This window comes from Podarcis liolepis, assembly GCF_965112155.1.
Source record: "Podarcis liolepis genome assembly, chromosome: 2".
Classification (NCBI taxonomy): Eukaryota; Metazoa; Chordata; class Lepidosauria; order Squamata; family Lacertidae; genus Podarcis; species Podarcis liolepis.
The window spans coordinates 30,024,334-30,051,340 of NC_139555.1; the positions used below are offsets into that span (position 1 = coordinate 30,024,334).

At 45.6% G+C, this 27,007-nt stretch overlaps 2 protein-coding genes across 2 annotated transcripts; one reads left to right on the forward strand and one right to left on the reverse strand.

The window, feature by feature from the left end:
* Positions 1–1,044: 1,044 nt before the first annotated feature.
* On the reverse strand, positions 1,045–18,951 carry SLC26A11 (solute carrier family 26 member 11). The gene is made up of 17 exons (XM_083490811.1): positions 18,845–18,951; positions 17,141–17,514; positions 16,449–16,641; positions 15,302–15,387; positions 13,606–13,685; positions 12,625–12,767; positions 11,336–11,511; positions 10,128–10,200; positions 8,893–8,943; positions 8,600–8,660; positions 7,313–7,368; positions 7,033–7,173; positions 5,104–5,231; positions 4,564–4,669; positions 2,917–3,050; positions 2,234–2,306; positions 1,045–1,625 (listed from the first exon to the last, which is right to left on the reverse strand). The coding sequence occupies exons 2-17, from the start codon at positions 17,330–17,332 to the stop codon at positions 1,534–1,536; spliced, it is 1,785 nt and encodes a 594-aa protein (XP_083346937.1). The 5' UTR covers positions 17,333–17,514; positions 18,845–18,951; the 3' UTR covers positions 1,045–1,533.
* Positions 18,952–19,003: 52 nt separating this feature from the next.
* Positions 19,004–26,932, forward strand: SGSH (N-sulfoglucosamine sulfohydrolase). Its single transcript, XM_083490812.1, has 8 exons — positions 19,004–19,140; positions 20,654–20,814; positions 20,931–21,036; positions 22,664–22,817; positions 23,206–23,362; positions 23,819–23,900; positions 24,685–24,888; positions 25,741–26,932. The coding sequence occupies exons 1-8, from the start codon at positions 19,029–19,031 to the stop codon at positions 26,298–26,300; spliced, it is 1,536 nt and encodes a 511-aa protein (XP_083346938.1). The 5' UTR covers positions 19,004–19,028; the 3' UTR covers positions 26,301–26,932.
* Positions 26,933–27,007: the final 75 nt, after the last annotated feature.

The window sequence follows — 27,007 nt, forward strand, 5'->3', positions numbered from 1 at the left end:
CCTAGATTAGAGCTACGCTCTCTAGTTCCTCATTCCACTTGCAATGCTACCAATGGAAGCACCAATCATAGTGTGTTATGTCAGCTTAGTGGCCAATAAACCCCATGGGGAGGGGATAGCTATGTGGCTGTGTACACACTCCCATTTGCTCTGCATCCAGTGTGCTGTCAACTGCTGGCTTGGGAAGCAGCGTATACACAACAATAGCCACAATCCATATCAATTCCATATCTATCCTGTAATTTATTATAAAAGAAACCTGGGTCTCGGTGCATTTCCCCCCCCCCCCAAGAAAAAAACCCCAGCTTTGATCCAAATGGAGAAAAAGAACGACCTGGCTTCATTTTAAATTGGCAATGTGTATGCAGCCCAAGATAATGCAACGAAGCTGTAAGGGTACACAGGGAAGAAGTATAACCAAGAAGAGAGTGTATGCACTTTTGCAGGTAAAAGGTCCCAGAGTCAGTGCTTGGCATCTCCACTTAAGAGAACAAAATAAAACATTTATTGGTTAACTAAGGGCCAGAATCAGGTAATGGTGCAGGTGCAAGGTGTTTTTTTCTGCTTGAAAGTTTTGAGACCACTGTCGATTGGAATAGAAAATGCTGGGTTAGAAAAACAACTAGCCTAGCCTATGTTAACTTTCCATGCCATTTTTTTTCTTGTGCTTTGTTAAACCTCTTCCTGAGAGTTGAGTGAAAGTGAATCTAAAACATGATGAAACGACATAGCTTCTCAGAAACTTCACCACATGTTCCTTACTTAAAAAAAGATAACCAGGGCCAGTGCTTCTTCTCCTTAAAAAACGTTTAGGGGTACTCTCATTTTGACTCAAGAAAATCACCATTTTATAGTTCAAATTGGGAAAAATAAATACAGTAAATGGACAAAAGTAGAAAGATTCACAAAATGTTTAGGGGTATGTGTCCCCCTGCATCCCCCAAGAAAAAAAGCACTGACCAGGGCTTCGTTACTCCTGCCAAGTTTAACCAAACATGCTCTCTCAAAAGGACTGCCACATCAAGATCTCTCCAACACAGCAGAGAATTTTTTAAAAAGTGCTTTATTTTCTTAATTCCCTTTCCTTATTAGTGTTCCCTTAAGTATGCCACTCAAATCCAATGTACATTAGAAATTATCAAAGGTAACCACCCTTCAATCTAGAAACCCCAAAATCCCACGGTTATTTCAGTTCTGCTGCCCCAGAGTTCTGAAACAATGGATGACCTTGTGCTTTTTTTCTTTTTTCAGATTCAGGGTTTTATACACCTGAAGGAGGTAAAGAGGTTACTATTCTTCACACTGAACAGTCCCGGAGTGTGAGCAACTTCTGAATTCAAGTTGTTTTATTTATAAATTTTATAAATAAAATTTATTATTATTATTGTGTGATGTCTGAAAATGCATGAATAAGGGTACAGAACATCTGCCCCCTAATGTTCATGCTCCAAAATGTTCATGGCCCGAAAGCTTCACTGTCAAGCCTGGGTCACTTCTATTGTTTGGTCACAGGCATCTATTACTTCTGTATCCTCACTGGATGATCCCAGATGTTGGCAGTATGCTGTCACTGCCATCCAACAAGGCTTCACCGGCATGGCTCAGTTCCTCTTCAAGGCTCTTCTCTGCAGAAAAGACAAAAGCGGGGAAAGATGCATTTTGTTAAGACTGTGATTCATTTTATGTTTTAACAAGTCAAATCCCACCTGTGATTTTAAAAAAGAGAAATGGGGGATGAGGTTCCATGAAGACCAACAAGACATTCCTTCAAAAGGCTTAATGCTTGAGGGAAAGTGCAGAAGCAAGGGAATGATGTTGGCCAGAGGTTACAGCCTTCCCTCATGGAATGAAAGCCATGATAAAGGAAAAGTGAGACTAGCCATATTCGTCAGAGATTAAAGAGATGCAGGGATCCCAATTCCACCTCCCACCAGAAGGAACTCTGCCCCAAGTGCCCATTGTCTTGGTGCTGCAGAAGGAAGCAGGTGGTCATTCCGACCTTTGCCACTGGCCACAGGACTAAGAGGCACCAGGTAGTTCCAGGACACCAACCACCATTACAAGAACACTGTTAGTGTATTTTTGGTTTCTATGGAAGCTGCCCAGAGTGGCTGGGGAAACCCAGCCAGATGGGCGGGGTACAAATAATAAATTATTATTATTATTATTACTACTACTGGCACAAGATGGCCATCATGGCCCCAGCTGGATAGAAATGCCTGACACTGCTCACCTGCATCCTTCAGGTTGGGGAAATGACGGAATCCTTCCAGACCAGCAGCCAGGAAGACCTGGAGAACATGTGTCTGTGGACAGGAATGATAAGGAAGAATTGGTCAGTCATATTCCAACTTGTCCCAAAGCATTCAGGGAAGCCCCTGAAGATCTCAAAGACCAGAAGGACCCTGGATGGATGGAAATGGTCCACTGCTCAAAGGTAGAGTTATATCCAAGCTTTTACATGTCCTGACCCTTACATCTCTGGTTAAAAGGATCCTCTGGCTGATATTTATGGAACACATTGATCCAGGCACAATAGACCCCCCCCCTTTTTTTTAAATGGGTGGGCTGTACTTAGAGGAAGATGTTGGACACTTCATGTTTTTAGAAACTTATTGTAGAATCAGATAAGTGGTTAATTTAACCTAGTGTTGTCTACTCTGAATGGCAGCAACTCTCCAAGATCTCAAGCTAAGCTCCCAATATCCTTTAAAGAGACAGAGACAGACAGACAGACAGTGAGATGACAGGGATTGAACCTGGTACGTGCTACATGCAAAGCAACAAACTCTACCGCTAAACAGTGCCCATCCCCTAAATGATGAGTACTGGGTCTTAAGCCTGCTCAGCTTGTTTCACAAAATCCAGCCACAGTGTGTGATTGCTCCTCTGAGGTTGCAGTTCTCCCCCACCTACCTGCAAGCCAATAAACACCAGAGAGAGTCTCCTATGCTGCAATTCCTGGAGCAGCTCAGACAGGCCCAGTACTGCTGTGTAATCAATGCTGCTGACGTGGGTGCAGTCCAAAATGATGTTGCACAGTCGAGACTCTGAAGGTAATCGAGAAACAGCGTGCTCAAGAAAGGGCGAACGCAGACAGGGCAGCTACTCATACCAAGAGAGTTCTGGCCGATGGTCAGTTTCAAGCCATGACCCCACTAACTACAAGCTTCTTTGACACTTGGGCTGCACTGGTCCTCCCCACAGCTGGTGTGTTAGGAGAAAACAGGATATCCTGAGACTTGGACCATTCCTCTTTATCTGGCAGCAGGTGGGAACTAAGGCTTGGCCAGGAATATAGTACCATTAACAACTTCCCGCTTCCACCTTCACTACTGTCAAAATACAGCATGGCAGGTTATTGGCCCCATGAACTCCCAGAACAGCCGGAATCCTAAAGTGCTGGTAGCCCCATGTTGCCTGCTTTATCAGGTTGGGTCAAAGAGATGCAAGTCAGAATTCTCCCACATTTGGAATATGCTGTATCTCCCTATGCCAAATTACGAGAGGGTGGCGTTTGTTTCCTTATTGGAATTCATGGGTGGGGTGAGGGGCTCAAGCATAGATGTCAGAGCTGCTTCCAGATCCTAGCTCACAGAGGATCACGCTAGCCAGCGATCATTAAATAAAAGTCTTTATTGAGTTACAGTTTCCATTCTCAAGCTGCTGCGTGCAACTCTACGTCTTATGGGTTAGATCGGCGAAGCTCCGTCTGAGTCTCCGCCCCTTGTACACCAACTTAATATCCTAGCCCTGCTCCACCTTTTCCGCCTGACTGTTCTTCTCTGGGTCCCTCTGCCCTCCGGGGTCTCTTCCTTCCGGGATTCTTCTGACGCCGACCCCCCGGACCCTCCTGTCTCCTTGCGCCGGGCTTTAGGACCTGGCTCCCTTTCCGGGCTGCCTACTGCGCCACCTTCCTGTGCATTTGAACTTGGCGCGCGCGCCCAACCTTCCACTTTCCGTCTGACCGTTTCTTCGCTCCCCGATGGAGGTGTGGCCACTCCTGACTCGTGCCCTCCCCCCTGCTGTGAGCTGCCAGCGCTTGCTCCCTGGCGCCCTTCCTCTTCCCTGCTCTCTGGCGGTGACGCTGGTCCCGATTTCCAACTGCTCCCCTCTGAGTCCCCTCTGGCTCTATCTTCCTGGGGTGTCCCCCTAGGCTCCCCCCTTGCCCTGGCCACTGGTGCTCCTTTCTGTGAATCTTCTGATTCACTGGAAAGACTCGGAGATCTCGGGTCGTCGTCATCACTCATCTTTTCTTCTGCCTCCTCCCCCTCGCTCTCTGTTTCCTCCCTTGCCCTTGCCTCTGCTCCTGAACCCCTGACAATAGACCTCACTTCTTTTTCCCCCAGAGGCACCCTTAGGGCCAGGAATATTAGTTCCTCTTGAACAGATCATCATCTCCTCAGAACAACACTTGTGTCCCTAAGGCACAATTCTATGCAAAGATTATCGCCCCAAGCGGTTTGGTCCTTTTGTTCAGATGGCAAGAGGCCTTCACTTCTGGAGCCAGTTCAATTCCTCACAGCCAGCACCACACCATGAGCTTTCCGTTCTTCATTTTACCTGACTGAGTCCGTTTGCGCACTGTATCCCTCAGGAACTCAATGGCTGGGAAATACAGGCCACCGGCAGGCTGTATAAACAGTGTCTCCTGCTCATGCTCCAGGACCTGCCAGAAAGTGCCGTGAGGAAAACAGGATGAGGCTTTGTTACTGTTCAGCCATTTCCCCCCTTCCCTTCTTGAAAGCCAAAGGAAACATGCCACAGAGGCTCTCATAGCAAAGGGATGTGCAACACCTATTGTGCCTATATTAGATATTTCAGCCATATGGGAAAAAATGATTGGGAGATGAGGAGTGGGATATAAATGTATATTAAAAAATGCTGCCTTCTTCACTGTGCATTGCACAAGGCAACCACTCTCCAGTTTCAAACTCCAAGAGGGTCATGAGCAAGTTGTAGCAATTGGATACAAAAAATGATTTATTTATTTTCTATTACAGTATCACAAACATTAGAGCTGTACTGCAGTAAGCCTGTTTTGTGTTTTATGGGTTTCCCTCCTAAGCTCTTGCATTCTGACTCAGTGGGAACATAACAAACCTTTATCCGTGGCCTGGCAATGGGGTATAGCAGGAGAATACCTGAGACCAGCACCCCTGCTATGATTCCATACTGCACCTCCCAGAAGCAGAAGAAGAACGTTACACACAGCGGCACCAGGTCCAGCCCTGAGGGAGAAGGGGGAGGGGAATGACTATGTAGGACTCAGACTTTTCCAGTCCTGCAGCAAGATGGCTGCCGCAGAGCACAGTGAAGGAGAGAAACAAATAGCAAAATAAAATTAATATTATTTATTTATTTATTTATTTATTTATTTATACATACCCTGCCCATCCAGCTGGGTTTCCCCAGCCTCTCTGTGCAGCTCTCAACAGAATATTAAAAACTTCCCTAAACAGGGCTGCCTTCAGGTGTCTTCTAAAAGTCAGATAGTTGTTTATTTCCTTGACATCTGATGGGAGGGCGTTCCACAGGGCAGGTGCCACTACCGAGAAGGCCCTCTGCCTGGTTCCCTGTAACCTCACTTTTTGCAGTGAGGGAACTGCCAGAAGACCCTTGGAGCTGGACCTCAGTGTCCGGGCTGAACACTGGGGGTGGAGATGCTCCTTCAGGTATACTGCGCCAAGGCCATTAAATAGTTGCTTCTTACCAACGAAGATGTCACCAAGAGATTTTACCTCATTAGTGAAGGGACTGAGGCAACTAGGAGGTCATATAATGCAATGTTCTATTTAGACTTGTACCCTCTTCACCCCGCAATATCTCTAGACTCAGAGATATACCATTAACCAAATCAGAGTCCATGCTGTAGCATAAACCAATAAGCTCAGGGTGAGCTGGGTGTGTTTGTAAGGGAGACCTTTCCCCTGTCACATTATTGCTGTACATAATTAACTAAACCAGAACCCATCCCATATCATAAAAATGGGCTAGACAGCTTTCTTTCCTACCGGGAACCACATTCTCCTCAGGGGTTGTCTGTTAAGGGCTGCATGCTGGCAGCGGGTGGAGCCAGAGCCAGTGATTGGCAGAGCCAGGGGTAAATAGTCTTCTGGGTGAACTAATTCAAAATAAAAAACACCCCAATTCCATTTTCACTATGGTATACCTCAGACTGCAAGGGTTTGATGGGGTTAGTTTCAGCTAGTATACAGAGAATTTCATTTTGTTTTTTAACCTGTGCTTCATCAAATAAGTGGTCTCTTTAAATTCTTTTTGTCACGTTTCTGGACAAAGAGAAAAACATCAACAGGCAGTTTTGTGGTGATGAAAAGTTGGACATTGGTTCTGAAAGGAAAGTATAGCTATTTATTTCTGCTTTTGGAAACACACGAAACTTTGGTAGATACTCCATTTGTCCAGCAGATGCCAGCATCCTTTAAGTTGGTAACTTTCCATAACCAAGAAGATTATATTCTTTTTTTAAATATGAAAGGGACATCACAGAGAGATTTTTCAAATTCAGGGGGTGCTACCATGGGAGATCATGGAGTGAGGAATATATGATTTCCCAGAAGTATCTATGAAACAGGATTCTCAGAGCCAGAAAAGTTACAAGAATGAGGAAAACATTCTCTGTTTTATATGTTTACAATAACCTAGTGACCGCCTAGTTGCTCTGCTTCAGTGTTACTACTTGAAAAAGACCTATCCAAAAACTTTGAACACCACATTCAAAAATGCTCTAAGCATTTGAAAAGTTATGAATATCTACTCAAAACTCCTTAGATCTGCAGAGCTCTAAATCTGCTGCTAATCTTGAAAAAAGAAAATAAGGTGTGACTATTGGTGCAAATTATTAAAAATTAGTAATTAAAAATTGAATTTATGAATGATACCTTTGTTAAAGTCGTATGAATTGCACAACACATTTTAAAGAATTCTAACCAGGATACTATTGTTAGGGAAACATTACAGGATCCCAGACTTTTCAGCTCTGGGAAGAAGAGGACACATTCATGCTCATACTTTTAACCTGCCATAACGTGTAGAAGATCCTGGCATCAAACATAGGAGCCACAGCACAGATGATGACAGCTGCCAGTGCAGCCTTGGGAATGTAGAAGAAGACAGAGGTAAGGAAGGCTAGAGACAGTAGCACCAGGACCCCTATGGAGCAAACAAGGAAAAGTGAGTAAACAAGGGTGGCATTAAAATAGCACAGTGAGCCCCTCAGAGTTCTGTATCCCCACTCAGATACGAGTCCTCAATAGCTCAGCAGGCACAAAGATACCCTTCTAGCTCCTACCTGTGATTAGACCTCCGGCAGGAGTACAAACACCTGTCTGCGCATTCACTGCTGTCCTGCAACATAAACAAGCTTTGTGGTTACGAGAACAGAAAACAGCCCCCTCATTTTCCTAGACCCATTTAAAGGACAGTAGTCAGCCTAGAGACAACAAGAGCTAATGGTTACTGTATTGGCCCGACTATAAGCCACACTCCCCCCCCCCCAATTCTGACCGTGGAAAGTTATAGCGCGACTTAAATTTGCGACCTTACAAAAATTGCTGTGGTCAAACCACAGCAGCCCGTGAGGTAGAGGGTGGTGGGGAAGAATCTAAGAAGTGGGGCCACAAGTGAGCGGAGCAAGGCAGGCGTTGTACATGAGGGGAGAGAGATAAACTTCCCCTCACGAGCGGCCCAAGTTTGCTCTCCCCCTCCCTCCGTCTTTCTCTCCAGCGGTGCCTGGATGCCTTGAGCGTGTGAGAAAGTGCCTCAGACAGACACACACGCTTATATTTGGGTATTGTCTTTTTCTCTTTTTCCCCCTTGAATTTTAAATGTGTGGCTTATTTGCTGGTATGGCTTATATTGGGGACAATACAGTACTTCACACACTGCCCCACACAAGCAAATACTTATTTATCAGTATGGATTATCCGCCCAGCTCTTTTTCAACAAGGGCATCTTTCTAGACACCACCGAGAGGGATGAACGGCTAGCAAACCTCGGATTCGGTCTCAAGCATTACCTGCAGCCTGCACTTTTCATTATTTATGTGAAGATGTTATATACTGTATTTTTCGCTCTATAAGACGCAGCAGACCATAAGACGCACCTAGTTTTTGGAGGAGGAAAACAAGAAAAAAAATATTCTGAATCTCAGAAGCCAGAACAACAAGACGGATCACTGTGCAGCGAAAGCAGCGATCCCTCTTGCTGTTCTGGCTTCTGGGATAGCTGCGCAGCCTGCATTCGCTCCATAAGATGCACACACATTTCCCCTTACTTTTTAGGAGGGGAAAAAGTGAGTCTTATAGAGCAAAAAATACGGTACTCCACTTAAACTAACCCTAGTGGTCTCTTGAAATGGACTGCAATATACGTCAATAAAAAAACAAAATAAAACCCATACAGTAAAAACATAAAGGGAGCCCAAATTGCATATCCGTTATGCAAGTGGGAAAAATGAGTCCATAGCAAATGATTTTGCACATGCCCTTGCACTACTATTTCTGCGCATGTAACTTGCACTACTATTTAAGCTGAGCCACTGGGCAGCTAAGTATCATCCACAATAGGAGCCACTCACCGGCCAAAGCTGCCTGTGACAGGAAAGGATGAGATGAAGGATCCTAGGAAGTTGGTGAAACCTGGAGGCCACAGAGGGAGAGAGGTTAAGGAACATAGGCAGAAAAGATGTGGAGTCCTGCTTCTTTGGCTTAGGGACGAACCAGGAACGCTTCAAACAATATATGGAAATAAAGCCATTTTCCTGTATGGGAATTTCGGCTCTTCCTTCCCAGGCTCATCCCCAACTCCAAAGTGGAAGGGCTCAATCCCACCCAGCCAACAGCATCCAATCCGTTCGTGCAAAAATCTTACCCATGGCCAACAGCTCCTGGTTGGGGTCAATTTGGTAGTTATTTTGAGAGGCTAGAATGAAAAGGGAAATCGAGAACACACATTAACACCGAGAAACCTAGAAATACTGGTGTTCTTAATGGGTAAAAGCTCCACAAGTCGCTGCAAATGTGGAACAAGAAATACAGGGCTGGAAAGGGGCCTGGATCCACCTAGCAGGACCCAAAGTGTGGTTTTCTGCTCCCTGCAATCTCTTTTCTACTGCGAGTTCTACTACCTGAACAAAGTTATTCTTTTTGCCTTTCTAGGTAAAGGAATCTTACTCAGGGAATATTTTTAGGTTAAGGAATTTCCCTAATTTTAATCCATGGATGGGAAACCCGTGGTCCTCTGAACACTGTTGGATTTGAACTCCCGTAAACTCCGGGCAGCATGGCCAATGGTCAGGGATAATGGGATTTGTAGTCCAGTAACACCAAGACAGCCACAGGGTCTCCATCCCTGCTTTAATCCATGGTTCGGAAAGAGACAGAGAGAGTGAAGAACACCTTGGTGGGGATGGGATGTCATCTCACAGTGCCCACTGGATGGGACCCATGCAATCAGTTCTACTGGGGCAGTCAATCACAGCACTCCTCTCTGTGGGATTACCGTATATACTCAAGTATAAACTGACCCGAATATAAGCCAAGGAACCTAATTTTACCACAAAAAAATGGGAAAACTTATTGACTCGAGTATAAGCCAGTTCACCACACCACAAACCTCCTGGTGGGCCGGAGTACATGTGCGCGCATGTGGCAGGGGGGGCTTCTCTTTCCTCCCAGCCCCTCCTGACCCCCAGTCTACCTAAGGTGCTGCCAAGAGGCAGAGGCTGGTGGCAGCAGTGCTGGAGGAAAGCAAAGACAAGGGAGGAGGGAGGAGCAGCCTGAAAGAACAATCACTCGAGTATAAGCCGAGCGAGGCTTTTTCAGCATAAAAAATGTGCAGAAAAAGTCAGCTTATACTCGAGTATATACAGTATGTCAAATGGAAACAGGTAATTTTCACATCGCTGGGTGTTAAGGGGTCATTATTGGCTAGGTAACAAGTAGGATATAATGTTGCAGCTAAATGTATCATCACTCCCTCCTCCCTACAAGCATAGTGTTCTTAGAAGGCAACAGTTTTTCTCAAACCCAAATCCCATTAGCTGCCATGTGAATTTTCCCCTTGACTTGATGCCTAGAGAAGCTGAAAGATTTGAGGCCCCATACCAAAAGCTTTGGCAATAGCAACCGTCTCCAGAAGTCCCATCAGAGGCACCACAGCCAGACCAGCTCCCATTTTCTGTAACGGGGGAGAAAAGAGAGAGGATGGCTTAATTCTACTACAAAGGTCACTTGTGCCCAACAAATGAAGCTTGCAGCAAACATAGGATGGCATCTCAGTATTCTTACCATGGCATCTGATCAACAAACACTGGACAACACAGGAGTCTACCCGTAGTTCAGCCTATTCACTAAAAAACTACCAGTTTTAGACAGCTGCGTGCTTACCGTCAATTATGGTTTCCAAGGAAGGCATCGCCTCAGCACAAAAGAATGGGAAATAGTTTAATTCACATAAACTTTACCTAATAATTTTCTATTATTGTATATGAAATTTATAGGACACCTTTAAAACTCCTCCGATGTTGCCTCAACAACTCTGCGAGGCAGCTTATGCAAAGCAACGCAATAATCTTGTGGTTTATTTGCTTATTTATAGAGCTATTTATATAACACCGTGTCATTAAAATATATCAAAGTGTTATATAACAATAACAACACCATACAATAAAAGCATGACAATTTAAAAACAAAGACCAGCTGATTCAGTCTGAATCATGTAACATACCATAGTATGGTAGGTCCAGGAAAGAATAAATTAGTTGCTTCCTTTCCACCATTTCAAGCGACCAGAATTAGAAGATTGAGCACCTTCAAAGATCGCAAGAACTGAGCAGAGGAGTACAGTGCTAGCTTCCACCAGCACAGAGATGCACAAATGCAAAGGACTGCAGGCTTCATGTGCTGCTCAATTTAGTACAGGGACAGAAAGGATTACTTTCTCTGTGCACGTGAAAATACCCAAAGAAAGAAAAGAAGAGCTGTAGAGCAATTCTATGTAGATTCCAAGCAACAACTCAAAAGGATTTTTTCTGGCTTTATAGGAGAGAGAGGATTGATTTGAATTTGAAGTAGATATTCAGATTAAATTCTTATATTTTGTTTATCTAAATACCTCTTCTTACCACATTCAGAGGATTGTGTTAAAATGTTGCTGTCAATTATTTCTTTTTAGCTGTATTCATAACTAAATTGGCTGTAGTTTTAATTGTAATTATTTTTGTGAACTGCCTTGGGGTTTGTGGGGGGATGTTAACTACAAAACAGGGTGTTATATCGGCATATAAACCTATGGCAACAACTGAAATACCCACCTGCACCATCCCTCCAAAGGAGACGGTTCCATTGGGTGTGACCTCGGAGAACGGTGGCAGCTGGAAGGATGGGAGTCCCTGGGGCGTAACCCCTGTGAGGGTGAAGGGCTGGGAGCCTGTTACCTGGAAGGAGTAGGCCACGAGACCAGCAAACAGGACCACAAGAGCATTACGGACTGCAAGGAAGAGAGTGAGACTCTTATAGCAAAGCTGTCATCCACTACCCAACGATGAGCATAAATGGTAGCCCTAGAGGATAGTTAAGGCCATAAGCAAGAAGGGCAAATCTCTTATTAGGCCATGAATACACTCCTGCCTAACCATTTGGTGTAGAGACCCAATACACGAAGAGTGGGGGTTCCCCATGCTTAGATTACCACTAAGTTTTAATATCTGCAAGGTGGAGAGAGACCCCAAAGCGTATAGGCAGCTTCTGGTGACAACTCCCATGTTTTTAAAAATTATGGAGAGAATTTGCAATATAAATTCAAAAGTAAATAAATTTTGTTTCCACAGTCTGAAAATGCAATTAGGAAAAACCTCAACTTTCTCATGAGGTTTAGAAGACCTTCTTGTATCCTCTATCTATCTTCTCCTCACCAATTCTCCAAACATTCTTTCTTAGTAATGCTCTTTCTCTCTGCATTGCCTACCTTTCCTGCAGCCTCTTTGATCCTGGGCTTTCACTCACTTTATCCCCAGGACCACTTCTCAGCAGGGGCAGAGGAAGGGAGGTGCGGTGGGTGCAGGCCACCCCGGGTGTTACCACTGAGAGGGGTGACAAAATGCTGGGTGGCACTCACTGCGGGGCCTGCAGCACGCCTGAGCCACGTCTCTCCTGGGAGGCTTGGGCGCATGCAGGCTCCACACTGCCCAAACGGTCCGTCCACTGCCTCCCCACCCCAACTGTAGGGTGGCTAAGCGGGAGGAGGAAGGCAGACTCCAGAGGCCCCGCGGTGTGCCCCGCCCCTATGGGCAGCTCGTGCCGCCCCAGGTGCCTGAATAGCGTCCTCCACCACTGCTTCTCAGTATTCAGCCATCCTTCATGTGAGATTTTTAAATCCAGCCAAACTGACAATACTCCCTTCCCTCGCAGGACTGCAACCAATTTTTTATTTCCTAAGCAACTAAACCACTCTTAGCCATCGCACCACTTTACACAATTGGGTAAAGTCAAGACACTTTACCAATGAAAAAATAAGACAGATAATTCAACATACGTTACAGCACACCAAGCTGTGAAAGCAAAGTGCTAAAAAAGCCTAGCTAGTAGGGTGGGATAGACAAACCTGTAGCTGTTGTCCAGACAACAAGCTGGCTGATCCTGACAGACAACGGTTCCATCCGGTTGGCCTTAGGGATGCTCTCTTTCATTTGTTGTAGCCCCGTAAGTGCTGTCAAGCAGAACAGCCCAAGAGCAGCATCTGCAACCCTGCATATAAGTTATAACAATCGTAGCTGAATTGAAAGGGGCCGCACTAAAACAAGGGGAGAAACCAAAAAAGTGGCCTCCATCACATCTGCTTCCTGAAAATGGTCCCTTCCTACTGAGCCAATGGATCTGTGCATGAAGAACATAACAGCCAGCTTAGCACTCACCACATAAATGTATGAGCCTCTCCTTAGCCCAAATTAAAACTTCCCTGACAGATTCTTAATTGGCTGTGGGAAAGATGCAAGATTTGAGGACCTGAAAAGTTACATCCAGGTCCACTTTCATTCATTCTTCCAAGAGGTACATCCACATTTAGCATTGTTGCTCATAGACTACACGCATAATATGGCAGATTCAGCTTTGTGCAAGAACTGCAAGCCCAACTCTGCGCACCTTGGAGACATTCAATGCAATACATGCAACAAGTGCACCCAATTAAAACATACAACTCAGGAAGGCAATATGCCAAGGATCCTCTCAGTTGCTATAATTTTAGGACTCACCTCAGCCTTCATTGCAAAAAATAAAAGAAAGCCTTTAGCTCTCAGGGATGAGGCAAAAGACTTTGCTCACCCTTGCCCCCCTCAGCTCTCTAGTAAGAGCACCCAACTTTTCAGCTCCATCACAGAATCCCATACCACACACCACCCCAATGATGTGAAGTTGCATGACTATTACAAATCTCATGGAAATTCAAGAAAATAAACGGCTTGTGCAGTCCAAGGGTATCTATTATTCCCAGAGGTATCCTACGTACTGATTCTCTATTTATCATTCTTGCTACTTTTGAAGACTAAAGATCTTGTAGAGAGAAATAAACAAGGGACAGACTTACCTTGTCTCTCCAATTCTGCAGAAGGTGTAGTACACCTGAAGGATAAACTGGCGTGGGATGTTCTGTAGGCCCAGGAGCGTCTATGTAAACACATTTTAAAGCCACAAGTCAGGATGATGAAACAAATTAGTGTGTCTGCGCGCGTTCTCTCTCTCTCTCTCTCACACACACACTACAATGTAGCTGCATAAAGTGCATACTTGTGTCTCTGTAAGTGTTGTTGTTGTTGTTTCTATACTGCCCTTCATTCGAGGATGACAGGGTGGCTCACAATATAAAAACACAAAAATGCATACCACAGTAACAAACAATAACCCCACCACATTGTATTTGGACCCATTGGCCTATTGTGTTTCCTTTTAGGAAAGACATTAAATGCCTCACAATAATTTCTGAGGTGCTCCATGTTACCTGCAACAAAGGGACTTAGCTGTCATGGAAAATTTATCCTAAAAATAAAGAGCTCTGTTCTTTTCTGCCAACGCTGAATAAAGTGTGATGCTATCTCTGTGGGTAAGCGTGTAAGACAAGGTATGTGAACGATAAAATCATATTTCTGTGCTCAGTTACACAAACTTCCAAGTCAAGTCTCTGCCATCCACAAAAATAAAAATCAAGAGATGTCCAGACAACCTCTGCTAAATGATTTGCCCATACTACAACAAAAGACGGTCTTTCACCTGAGGAGGCTTGCTAGCTCTTGCCTATCGTAACTGCTTTAAAAGCCTTCTGTGGAACAAGGAGCAGAGGCTTCTCTTTCAAAGGTACTTCTTGAAATGGGCTGTTGTTGCAAACACAAGGAGTTCAGCCAGTGATTGCTATCTGCTGCTGCTGCTTCCTGCCCCTCACCCCTGTGAATAGCTGACTGTGGCCAACCACAAAGGAAGCATCGATGCCACATCAGACTGAACAGCGTTTTAAAGGTACTAGCTGGAACATGGTAGGCAGTTCAAGCATTCACACATCCAAAAAAAAGCCCCAAATCTATGGCAGCAGAAGGTGGGGTTAATCTGTCCAGATAACTGTCCGTTTCAGTACTCTGGTCAGTCCATGGCCCCTTTGCTTCTTAAACCAACACCATGATTAGCTGAGATCATAAAAAAGATGGTTAGGCCCTAGTTACTTGTCTCTGTTTCAGGTATCTCTTGCCTGGCAGTGGCATGGATCTCTTAACACTTGCAGCAGGGCTGGGAAGGCAAATCAGTGGGGTTGTCAGTGGCCAAAACAGGGGATCCCAGCTAGCTAAACAGATCTGCCAGCTGCCATTTAGTGTTTACAGAATCCTTAGGTCCCATAAATTTAAAACAGAAGGTGGGAAAGAGGAAACCCTGTAACCCAGAGGAGGTAGAAAGGGACTTAATCCCATGGATTGTTGCATAAAAGGTAGGAAAAGAGAAGGCAGAGTGTATAGCATGTGAAATATTTACAATTCCAGGTTCTCACAATTGCCAGAGTTTTATCAACAATTCCTAAGTTTTATCAACAACATAAGCATTTTTGAGCCAGCCTGCTTCACCCTTGATTAGCCCTACAGAGCTCTCCTTAAGCCCTTTAGCAGAGATCTAATTACTTGAACAGGCAGCCTGGCCTCCATCCTATTCTTACAGAATGGGCAGGTGAGTTTTACAAGCAAAAAATGTCACTGCTGAACCTGGATTGCTGGATAAAGGCCAAGTGAGGGCAGGAAACCCCTTACCTTGACTTGATTGAAGCCAATGGTGACTGCAGCAGCTGAAGTAAACCCTTTAATGACAGGATAGGAGATAAAGTCCAGGAGGAAACCTGCCAGGAATGAAGAATCCCTATTAAGCCTTACAAAGACCGGGCGCAACGGACTCACTTCACTGCACATTATACTCCATTCAGCCCATTCAGAACTACCAAGCTCCTCAGTCAAAAGCTATCCATTCCTCAAGGATGCCAACACACACATAACAAGACAGAGGCAGTTGCAGTATCCCACTTCCCAGTATCCTTCATTTGGCTTTGGTTTGGCCAACAAGGGTCTATGGTCTATGCTCTTTGAGCCACCTAATGCTCCACACCAGAATTGAGCCTACTGGATTCCTTTCTCCATTGCTCTGACAGTCACTGGAAACCTTTGTCTGTCATTTGGTTGTCTCTTGCCTTCCTAGAGCCACAGGTCCTTCATTTCCTGCCGATCCCAAGCACTAATAGCAGGGGCAGCTGGACAAAGCTGGGAAGAAGCAGGCTGTTCTCATCTAGTGCTGCCTCAATGCACAAGACAGAAACCCAAGTTTAACTAGTGCCCTTGCAGCTACAGAACTAAGCAAGGAAAAGAGAGATGAGCTGAATGTACGATACTTTTTAATTTTCTATGTATTTTCTTCTGCAGCGTTTTATTTTAAGTACTGCTAGTCCCCAAGTTTGAAAAAAAATGAAGGTTAAAAACAAATCTGTACAAAATGGGCACGTTACTCTCTTCCAATAAACACATACATGTGCACACATTGAAAAACAAAAACCTTGGATAGTAACAGATAATCTATAGGAAACAAGGTGGGATTTCAAATCACTATAATTCAATGAGCTGTGAGACTTAAGACTGCAATCATATACCCTCTTATTTGGGAGTAAAGTAACACCAAACTCAATGGGACTTACTTTTGAGTAAGATATCTAAAGTCATAGTATTGTAATTAACGGAGGGCTGCGGTCACAGCATTATGTTCAGCTCCAACTATCAGAATCTTGTGGTAGACAACCAGTGATAATCTGCCCTGTCATCTCTCCAGTTCTGCCTCCCTGTTTGGCTATTATTAGCCATAAGCGGGCTTGAGGGACCACTTATTTGACCAAATATAGCACCAGCCAGGTCTTACCAAGATGTAGCAGCCCCATAGCTAACTGGATGCAGCCCGAGAGGAAGGTGAGCAGGATGGCATAGGAAGGGTCATGGAATGCGTAGGACGAAACCAGTAACGACATGATAGCTGTTGGGCCCAGTGTCACATCTTTCGATGTCCCCAGGAGGCAGTAGACAAAGCAGCCCATGAAGGAGGAATAGAGGCCATACTATAAGGGAGGAAGGCAGGCAATTAGAGACTGATCACAGTGATGTAGGAAGAAGAGCAGAATCAGGGAGAAAAAGGCTGTGAATGGCTAAGAAAAATGTAATCCTTGTCATACATAAAGGTCTTACATATGTGCTGTGTAGTGTGTGTCAACACTTGTATCAAATGAAAAAATTAGAGAAAGAAACAAAAAGGTGTCTGTTTGATAACTTGGCAAAACACTTTTAAAGGAGGATGTCTGAGAATTTATTATCTTGGAACAACAGGAAGAAGCAGAATCAAACAACAGTAAAAAGTATTTCAGAGAACTGGTAATTCCCGCTCATTGACCTTTGATTTACTCCAGGCAGCCACAGTCTGCTAGAGACTCTCGGAGCTCATTAACTCTAAAGCTGCTCTCCTCTGGAATTGGATCTATATTTTTCAAGCAAAAACGGAAAATGAAATATTCAATAGATGCTACACTAAGGCAACTAAAGCTTCTGGGTCAATGGCCTCACCTGCACTGGGAGGCCAGCCAACGCAGCATAGGCAAGAGCTTGTGGCACAACAGTCAATCCCACCGTCAGTCCAGCAACGAGATCAAGCTGCAGCCATTGCAGAGAATATTTGGGAAGCCACTTTAGCACCGGCAGCCTCTTCTGGATTATTCCGTAGCATCGTTCCCAACACTCATGGCTTCTCTCTGCCATGGCTGGAATCACAGTAGTTCAGGCCAATTCACTTGGGGCCCATCACACCAGTCATGATCAAAACCTCTTGCAGGCATATCAAAGTCAAGAGAGCAGACCAAGGAGAAGGTCATCTCACATGCTCATTGCCAAGGCACAACAGACAGACTCCCAAACAGGCAATAGGAGGCTTCCAATAATACCTGGGGGAGAGAGGGAGAAAAAGGACACCCACAGTTCTAGTCATTCAATCAGTTCTTCATTTCAAATATTAATGAGGTATTGAAACCTATGTGCCTGTTTCTTCCCCAAAAGAGAAGTATTGCTATGGAATCTTCTCATTCATGTTTGTGAAAACAAACCCAAGAAGTAATGGGCGTGTTTTAAGATGAAAACTACAAACAAGAATACAAAACGAAACCAATTAACATACCCTAAGATAACTGAAGTGCCAAATATTAGTACAATACAGGAAAATATGATAATGGGAAAGCAAAGAATGACCACTGGGCTTGACAAACTATGGGCAGCCTTCCTTAGGAAGCAGGTAAATCTTTGCTTCTGAAGAACAGACAACTCTCCCCTCCATTCTTAAGGAAATCTCCATTTTGCCTCAAGAAGCGAAGAGGGCAAAGCCAGCTCTAAACAGCTTATTGACCCAAGCAACTGCACCACCCACCCACGCTAAGGGTGCACACCATAATATCTTGGAAGCCGAGTGCACAGCAATCAGACTGCATGCTTCAGTTTGTGTGGTTTGCCATGACCTAGCAAAAGAGGAGGGACTGTGTGGTTGTTACTTCATGTAAACAGTGTCAACGGGGTTATTTGAGGGGAACATTTTAGTATGTCCGTTCAAGCTGTTTTTATGACTCGGGAGGTGATCCTAGGTGCACTGGCTTGCAAGTAAACCCCTTTGAATGCAGAGGGGCTTATTTCTGAGTGAGCACACACTAGGGCTGTAGATGTTGCATGCCGCTTTACGTATTATTCCAACCGGAAACTCATCCAGGAGTAAATGCCCTTTCCTCCTGGATTAAAGCAGCTGCTCTAACACACACATATAGTTGGTAATATCAAATAAAAGCATATAGTTCAAGCGCAGCCTCGCCTGTATGACCAAGAAGCCTCATTTCCCTAACCACAGGTATGGGGCCTGTGGCTATTCAGCGACAAGGAAAACACACTCTGTGCATACCCAGAGTTTACACTCTCACGTTCTAGAGCCAGCACCGAAAACGGGGCCTGGGGCTAAGCTACTCCTCAGCTTAAGCCACAGCAATGCTCCAAAGCAGTTAGTAGGTACGAGACCAGAAATTACTTAGGACTCTTCAGGGCGGAGGGGGCACCATCACCAGACTCGGCAGGGAGAGGGAGGGCTTGTCCGGTTTTTAAAACGAAAGCAGGGGGAAAAAAGGAGAGGAGTCTATTTGCTCCTGCTGCGTAAACCAAGGAGCTCCAGGGTCACAGCTTCCTCCTGGTAGTCGAAGGGCCCCTTGTGCTTTTTTTCCCCAACCCCCAGGCTGGACTCACCCAAAGCAGCGCCGGCAGAAGGCACCGAGGAGCACGGAAAACCCAGATCCGGTCAGAGGCGTCTCATGTGATCCGGAGGTGGAGCCAGGCGGCGGCTGGCCCTTTTCCCAGCGGCGTTTAGTCTGGGAAGGGGAGAGGCGCGCGCTCTGCCCGGCGAGGAAGGGGCCTGGGCGGGTGTCTCGCCATGCCGCTGCCTGCGCGGAGATGGGGGGCGCCGCCGCTGCTGTTTCTGCTTCTGGGTCTCTGCTGCGCTCGGAGGGATGCGGGCAGACCTCGCAACGTGCTGCTGATCGTCGGTGAGCGAGCAGATTCGGGGGCCCAGCCGGGGTGCTGCTCTCTGGAGATGAAACCCACGCCTCCCCCTGTTCCCCACTCAGTTCGCCCTCGCGGGAAATAGCCCTGAAAGCTCTGAGGAAGGAAGTGGGAAACTTCGGGGAGGGGCCGGACTTGCGCCCCCCCCCCCGCAAACCCAGTATGGACTACTAGGCGCTAAGATATGTCCCACAACCACCATTCCCTTCTCATGCCCCTCTTCGTTGGGGCACTTGGTTCACCAGTCAGACCATGTTGCCAACTTCTTTTCAGCTAGGGCTACTGTGCTGTTAACAGAATTCAACAGGCGCAGCTGTTCCCAGACTGGAGATGATAGGCCTGTGTTCTGCTGGAGGGGGCAGGGAGGCCTTGTGGTTGACACTGAAGAGCTAGACGGGTATTAAAAGATATTGGGGTTTAGCCCATAGCTGTCATCTTTCAGATTTGAAAATAAGGGATCAGCAGCCTCACCTGTCCCGGGGACAGTCTAGGGGATATCTAACAATCCGGGATAGCAGCGGGAAACGGCGCTGGAATAAGGGAATTTCCCGCAAAAAAGGGAAGGTTGACAGCTATGGTTTAGCCATAGGTGGCGTAAGTGAGTCAGTATGTGATGATGATGATGATGATGATAATAATAATAATAATAATAATAATAATAATAATAATAATAATAATTTATACCCCGCTTATCTGTCTGGGTTTCCCCAGCCACTCTGGGTGGCTTCCAACAGAATAGTAAAATACAATAGTCTATTAAACATTAAAAGCTTCCCTATAGAGGCTTGGACCTATGCCTGCCTGCTCTAAAGCATACCCTCTCACATTTCTCCAAGAAAATAGGGACGTCCTAAGAAAAAGTGAGACATTCCAGGATCAACTTCTTTAAATCCTGGACTTTCCCTGGAAAATAGGGACAATTTGAGGGTATGTCTACAGGATTTGGTAATACAGGCCCAGCATTAACCAGGATTGTGTGAGATTTGTGGTATTCGTTTCCCCTTTTTCTCCTGCTGCAGTTCCTCCTTTGTCCCACAAACTGATTCATATGGACCTGTTGGGTGGCTCAGATTCCAGGGTTGATGTTTCCACTGTGACTGCATGACTCATCCTCATCAAAATGCTGTTCTATAATATCTTCTCATTTAATCTGGATTTACCATTTTAGCAAAAAAACCCAAAACAAAACCATTAAGTAAAGAAAAAAACAAACGCTAAATCCAGATTAAGGGCAGGGATGGGATTTTGATGAGTATAGTGTCATGTTATTGCATGCATTCACAATAAAGGGTGCTGTGTGGAAGCACGCTGTAAATTGCTTGAGTATGGGGTGCAGCACAAATTCAGTTTTGTTAGGAAGTTGGGCACTGCTTGAGCTGCAGAACTTGGCCCCAAACCCCCAGATACCTGGTTCATAGCTACCATTGTTCATAGGCAACAGTGGTGTTGCAATGGGACACTGATCTCACAGCTTGACCTCTGACCCTTCCATGGCAGCTGACGACGGTGGCTTTGAGAGCGGCGTGTACAACAACACGGCCATCAACACCCCAAACCTGGATGCCTTGGCCCAGCGCAGCTTGATCTTCCGGAATGCCTTCACCTCCGTCAGCAGCTGCTCCCCAAGCCGGGCCAGTATCCTCACAGGCCTGCCTCAGGTAACACCTGCCGGATGGCAAAAAGGGAACTGCTTGCTCAGTCCTTTTCTATCACCTTGGAACTCCCTTTCCTGCCTGCCCTGCTCATATTGTGAATGGTTCTCTCTTATCTACAGCACCAAAATGGGATGTATGGGCTGCACCAGGATGTGCATCACTTCAACTCCTTTGATAGTGTTCGGAGCCTCCCCCTGTTGCTTAGGCAGGCAGGGATTCGGACAGGTAAGCTGGTGGGAGCAGGAGAATTCCTCCCTGCAAATTCACCTGCAGCTCAAGATACCACTTGTCTTCTTCTATAGGGAATCTGGGAAGGGAGCCTCCATACCACACAAATAATTTTAGTTCTTTTTGCCTTGCAATCAGCTAAGAAAATGAAACTTACAAGAAGCAATAAAACCATTTTTTTAAAATGCAGGCAGTGCTTCTCTAATCGCTAGTTTATAATGTGCATTGATGAGTTTTAGCCCCAGTTCTGTGGTTGTACATAGATGGATAAAGGATTCTATTTATTTTACTTTTAAAAAAGTTTTTCTTGTTTTGCAAAACTACATGCCTTGTCTCTTTTCAGGTTGTACAGTCTTTCTTACACGTCAGTTACATTTGTTGTGAGACATTAGTGTTGAGTACAGTATAAGGTTGGGGAAGGAGAGAAGGGGAGGCTTGTATTCTTTTGTATAGTGTGCGTGTGGGGTTTTGCGTCAGCATCAACTGGGTAGGTCCTCTTTCTGTTTGTATATTGCATTTCCTTGCTAGTGAGAGGTATTGTGGGGCAAGGTGTGCTTGGTTGTCTGTGGCCGGCTGCAGTAGAGTTTATTTTATTTACCACGAAGCTTTCACCAATATTTTTCTGCCAATTACTGCCCTCCCATCATGGGAAGGGGAGGAGCTTTCATCATCCGTGTTTTGGAGCATGCTCAGCCCACAACAGAAAAGCAGCTTGCATATACGTGTATACATGTCTTCCCTGAGTACCCCTTCACTCAGAACCTGGCTCACCTTGGCACAGATGAGAAGATGTGAGCCTTCTCATGTCATGCTTGGTACAGGGATACATACAACCCCCAAGTACAAAATCCCAACAGGGCAAGCATTGTATGTGGAAGGTGCTGCATGCTATATAAATAGTTCCTCTCTAAAATCCATGGAAAGTGTTCTTCTTTGTCACCACCTTCATGTATTCTAAAGGAGAAGCCAGCAATTGTTGCACAGTAACACAATTTTTCCACATATACAAATATGGCTATTTACATGCATGTACTTATGCTAAGTACAAAATGTATTCCATGTCAAATATACCATATATGAAAGAGACTGGTTTTAAAATAAAGGTTAATCTGAACCAAGTTTCTCCAGAGCTTAGTCCCCAATCTTGTTTTCCATAGCAGAGGCTAAGCCTTGGCACATGGGAATGCATTCTGTAGATGCTTAGTCTCCCACCACCCAGTAACCACATTTATGCAACCGTATTTGCTTGCATCTCTCCCATTTGGGATTGAGATAGCCTGAGCCTTGGCAGGAAGTGTTGTTTTAGGAAACCACAGTTCTTGGGAGGCAGCCAGTAGCTCTTAGACAGCAGAGACCTTGTGTTGGATTCATCCAGGGCAGGCTTCCTCAACCTCAGCCCTCCAGATGTTTTGAGACTACATTTCCCATCATCCCTGACGACTGGTCCTGCTAGCTAGGGATCATGGGAGTTGTAGGCCAAAAACATCTGGAGGGCCACGGTTGAGGAAGCCTGATCCAGGGTAACCACTAGCTTCCAAGTGCATCAGAGCGCTGGCGGATTTTTATGTGATCTATTAGCTTTTCCTTGCTATTGCATCTGACTGCTGGCGTTTGTCTGCTTCAGGGATCATTGGGAAGAAACACGTCGGGCCGGAGGCTGTGTATCCCTTTGACTTTGCCTACACTGAGGAGAACGGCTCTGTCCTGCAGGTGGGGCGGAACATCACCCGAATCAAGCTGCTGGTTCGGAAATTCCTCCGCAGCCAGGAGGAGGAGAGGTAAAAACTCATCAAATGGTGCTGGTATTGCATTGCAGGATCACTACCTGTGTAGACCAGGGCACTCCGGCACACACAAATGGAATTTAAGGATGCACAGCCATCAGTCACAGCCTACATGTTTGTTGCAGGGAAATTTACGCAAACCTGAGAGGCAGCAAAGAGAGCTTGGGGGGAAATGGTGGGGTTTATTTCATGGAGGATAAAAAATCAGCACAGAGGTTCAGCAGAAAAACTGAAGGGAGCAGAGGCTGAGGGCTGCAGTTAGCAGAAAGAGGAACCTCAGCAAAGCTGGAAGACGCCCAGAGTACTTTTGCTAAAAGTGGTGGAGGTGATGTTGTCTCAGGCGTTTGAGTGCATTCACACCACCTGCACTTTCAACTGGCAGGCCTTTTTTCTTGTATGTTGCTTTCCACGATCCACACCGCTGCGGCCACTCCCAGCCCCAGTATGGAGCCTTCTGCGAGAAATTTGGCAATGGAGAGCCTGGAATGGGCTGGATCCCAGACTGGAAACCCCAGCACTACAGCCCAGATCAAGTGCAGGTGAGACATGGATTGTGAGATACAAGAGGAAGGGCGGGATATAGATTTAATAGGTCATTAACTAAAAACACGTGGGCCGGATTCAGCTATCACATTCCACTAGCAGAAGCAGTCACGTGGGCTCCTCTCTCTATGTGCAACTCCCCATAACAGCGCATAGGGGAGGGGAGGGAGATTGTTCAGCCTGGCAAGCAGAAATGGATTGATCTCCATAGCGCTGCATTGAATTCTGCCCTTTTCTCCTCTGCCATGAAACGCTGGAAACACATGCAGCATCCTCTAGCCCTCCCCATTGCCAGACCGGGAGTTGTGCAGCAGATCATTTGCGCCCAATGGAGGGAGGTTAGCCATGGCCATTGCAATTTCTCGGTAGTTTTGTGGGCCTTTATTCCCTTGGTTTCCCTTCCTGATGTAGCTTCTGGTAACAGTTGCTTTTCTCCCCCTTTCTGCCCTCAGGTCCCATATTTTGTACAGGACACACCAGCTGCTCGTGGGGATCTGGCAGCTCAATACACAACCATTGGGCGCATGGATCAAGGTAGGATGTTTATTGAATCAGAGCAATCCTGCCTGCAGGAGTGGAGGGCAAGGCTGGAGATGCAGCGCTCTTGAAGCAAGAGCGAGAGCTTAGGTGTGTTTCAGGGAGAGTCTGGCGCATTTTTGCACATTTGATATACTGCGTGGCGTCCTTCTGGAGGAAGGGGTGGCAATCAAGTTCTCTTCAGCACAGGGATGCATGTGACCTCCAGTTACATACATGTGCTCAAGTTGCCCTTAAAAATCCTGGAAATCCCAGTGAGGAGTGCAAAGAAAGCACCAAGCAACTCCAGACATTATATCTATGAATTTCATTACAGTATCTTCAGTATTTGTGGTTAGCAATATCCAGACTTGGCTGCCCCAACTGAGTGAAAATATTTCATGCTGAGCAGCTGGATGAGCTGCTTTTGGCTGCTGGAAAACCTGGGGAAGCAAGTCTCATTCCAGTACAGTGGTACCTTGGGTTACAGACGCTTCAGGTTACAGACGCTTCAGGTTACAGACTCTGCTAACCCAGAAATAGTACCTCGGGTTCAGAGCTTTGCTTCAGGATGAGAACAGAAATCGCGCGGCGGCAGCGGAGGCCCCACTAGCTAAAGTGATACCTCAGGTTAAGAACAGTTTCAGGTTAAGAACGGACCTCCAGAACGAATTAAGTTCTTAACCCGAGGTACCACTGTAATTAGATGGTGACTATGAAGCTCCCATCTGATCAGAGTGGTTCATGGTGCAGACAGGAGTTGTTGGTGAAGGCTACAGGTCTCTTTCTGTGGCACATGTAGGCATTGGTCTTGTCCTAGAGGAGCTGAACAACGCCGGCTTCCGCAACACTACCCTTGTGATCTACACTTCTGACAACGGTATCCCCTTCCCAAGTGGCAGAACTAACCTGTACTGGTCGGGTACAGCTGAACCCCTCCTCGTCTCCTCGCCTGAGCATCCCGCGCGCTGGGGACAGGTTAGCAGTGCCTATGCCAGCTTGCTAGGTGAGAGCCACTGAGTTATCGACTTCTGTATTGACGTCGGGGAAGTGTGAGGCAGGGGAGGGTTTTGAATGTGGGGGAGAGACTTTGGGGGTGTCCAGACAACTGCGAACTAGCTTCCATTTGCACTCATTTGTTCTGTGTATTTATTTTTAATTTACTTTTATTTTTTATGCTTATCCAAAGCTATACAAAAGTTCATACCCAATACAAAGTATATTTTTATAATACACCATAGCAAAAGAAACACTTTAAAAATCTAATCTAAAAAGGAACAAAAACAAAAAAGAAGAAAGAAAATAAAATAAGATTTTAAAAGACTTCCAGTTCTATGTCCTTCAGTTACATATAGTATTCACCTATTAAACTCCCAACTATTCTATTTTCTGTAAGCCAATATTTTTTTCCAATCTTCATTTTTTTATAAAATAATTTTTATTTCATTTTTTCCATTTTTAACATCTAAATATTCAAATATTTTTTTCCAGTCTTCAAATCCAGATATCACAAGTTCATTATCTTTCCAGCAAGAAGTCCATAAAAAGTTTCCAGTCTAAATGTGTTTTATTTACTATGCATACTGCTGGATTGCAAATTAAATCTCTAAAGCAGTTTAACAATAACAAAAAGCCGTTTACACCGGGTTGAATTGTGCATTTTAAATTGTTGATTTTTATTGTGTTGTTCATAGTCACTTTAGATTGTATGCCCTCTGGGGAGGAAATTCTTCTTTTAATTGCGGGATTGAGCCACCTACATTGGCAGGGCTATTTAAATAAATGTTGCTATTATTATTATTGTTATTATTATTATTATTATTAATGGATGCTTGATGTTTCCCCTTCCTCTCTGTAGACATGACCCCCACCATTCTGGACTGGTTCTCTGTGCCGTACCCCAGTTACAGCCTCTTTGGGAAGCGGATGGTGCAACTGACCGGGAAGTCCCTGCTGCCAGCGCTATCGCTGGAGCCAGCATGGGCCACAGTGTTTGCAAGCCAGAGCCTCCACGAAGTGACCATGCACTATCCCATGCGGGCCGTGCAGCGGGGGCCCCTGCGCTTCATCCACAACCTGCAGAACCGCACGCCTTTCCCCATCGACCAGGACTTCTACGTGTCGCCCACATTCCAGGACCTGCTGAACAGGACCCAGGCAGGGCAGCCCACACACTGGAACAAGACGCTGCATGGCTACTACTACCGGGAACGCTGGGAGCTGTACGACCACAGCCTCGACCCCACGGAGAGCCGCAACTTGGCTTCTGACCCCCGCTATGCCCAGGTCCTGGAGGAGCTCAGGGGGCTGTTGCTGAAATGGCAGTGGGAAACGGACGACCCCTGGGTGTGTGTGCCCGACGGCGTCCTGGAGGATAAACCCAGCCCCCAGTGTCGACCGCTGCATAACGAACTGTGATTTCCCCCCTCTTCCCTTTTGTGGTGGCTGCTAGTTCCTCATTCATATGAGCAGTGCTAAGGAAAGCTCTGACTTGCAAAGGCTTGCAGTTTGCAGAGCTAAGCACTGTTGTGTTTGCAGCTGTGGGAATAGCTGGAGTCAACAAGACAAGGGTGGTTTCTTATGTGCCTGCCTTCTTAATTGCTGCAGACATATCAACTGTCTTAGCCAGCCCCCTACTGCCAAAATGTTTGCTGCCAAAGGGAATGATGTCGCAAGTGCCTAATGGAACAGCCAGCAAATGCTGCTCTACAGAATTGGGCTGGTCCCATCCAGGCTGTGATTTGCACATTCAGAAACAGTGCCTTTTGCAGGAACGTGTACAGGAATGCATTAGGCCTAGATCCAGTTGAAAAATTTAGGAGAATACACCGTACAGTCTTCTCAAGAGGATTGCAAATGGTGGAGTCACTTAAAAGCACCCAACTCCAAAATCTGCCAGTAGGTGGAAAGCTAACATGCAGTTCCTCTCCATGAATTTCAGACTGCTACAGGCCTATGAGACAATTCTAAACAGTAAGTTTGAAAGAGCTTTTTATGTGGCTCCTACTGAATATTCAACCAACAAATAAAGCAGTAGATTACTTCATTGAGCTGATAGCCCTTCCCTTGTTACTACAGCAATGACAATTACTAGAATGTCTTCTAGTTTCTCCCACACTTGCTGT

Excerpts from the sequence above, each read along its gene's own strand:
- SLC26A11 (XM_083490811.1), bottom strand. The coding sequence starts at position 17,332 with ATGGCAGAGAGAAGCCATGAGTGTTGGGAACGATGCTACGGAATAATC. Across the intron at positions 12,768-13,605 it reads TGCAGAATTGGAGAGACAAG|GGTTGCAGATGCTGCTCTTG; the intron begins GTAAGTCTGTCC and ends ACTTATATGCAG. Across the intron at positions 7,174-7,312 it reads TGCCGGAGGTCTAATCACAG|GGGTCCTGGTGCTACTGTCT; the intron begins GTAGGAGCTAGA and ends TTTGCTCCATAG.
- SGSH (XM_083490812.1), top strand. The coding sequence starts at position 19,029 with ATGCCGCTGCCTGCGCGGAGATGGGGGGCGCCGCCGCTGCTGTTTCTG. Across the intron at positions 21,037-22,663 it reads GCAGGCAGGGATTCGGACAG|GGATCATTGGGAAGAAACAC; the intron begins GTAAGCTGGTGG and ends TGTCTGCTTCAG. Across the intron at positions 22,818-23,205 it reads CGCAGCCAGGAGGAGGAGAG|GCCTTTTTTCTTGTATGTTG; the intron begins GTAAAAACTCAT and ends TTCAACTGGCAG.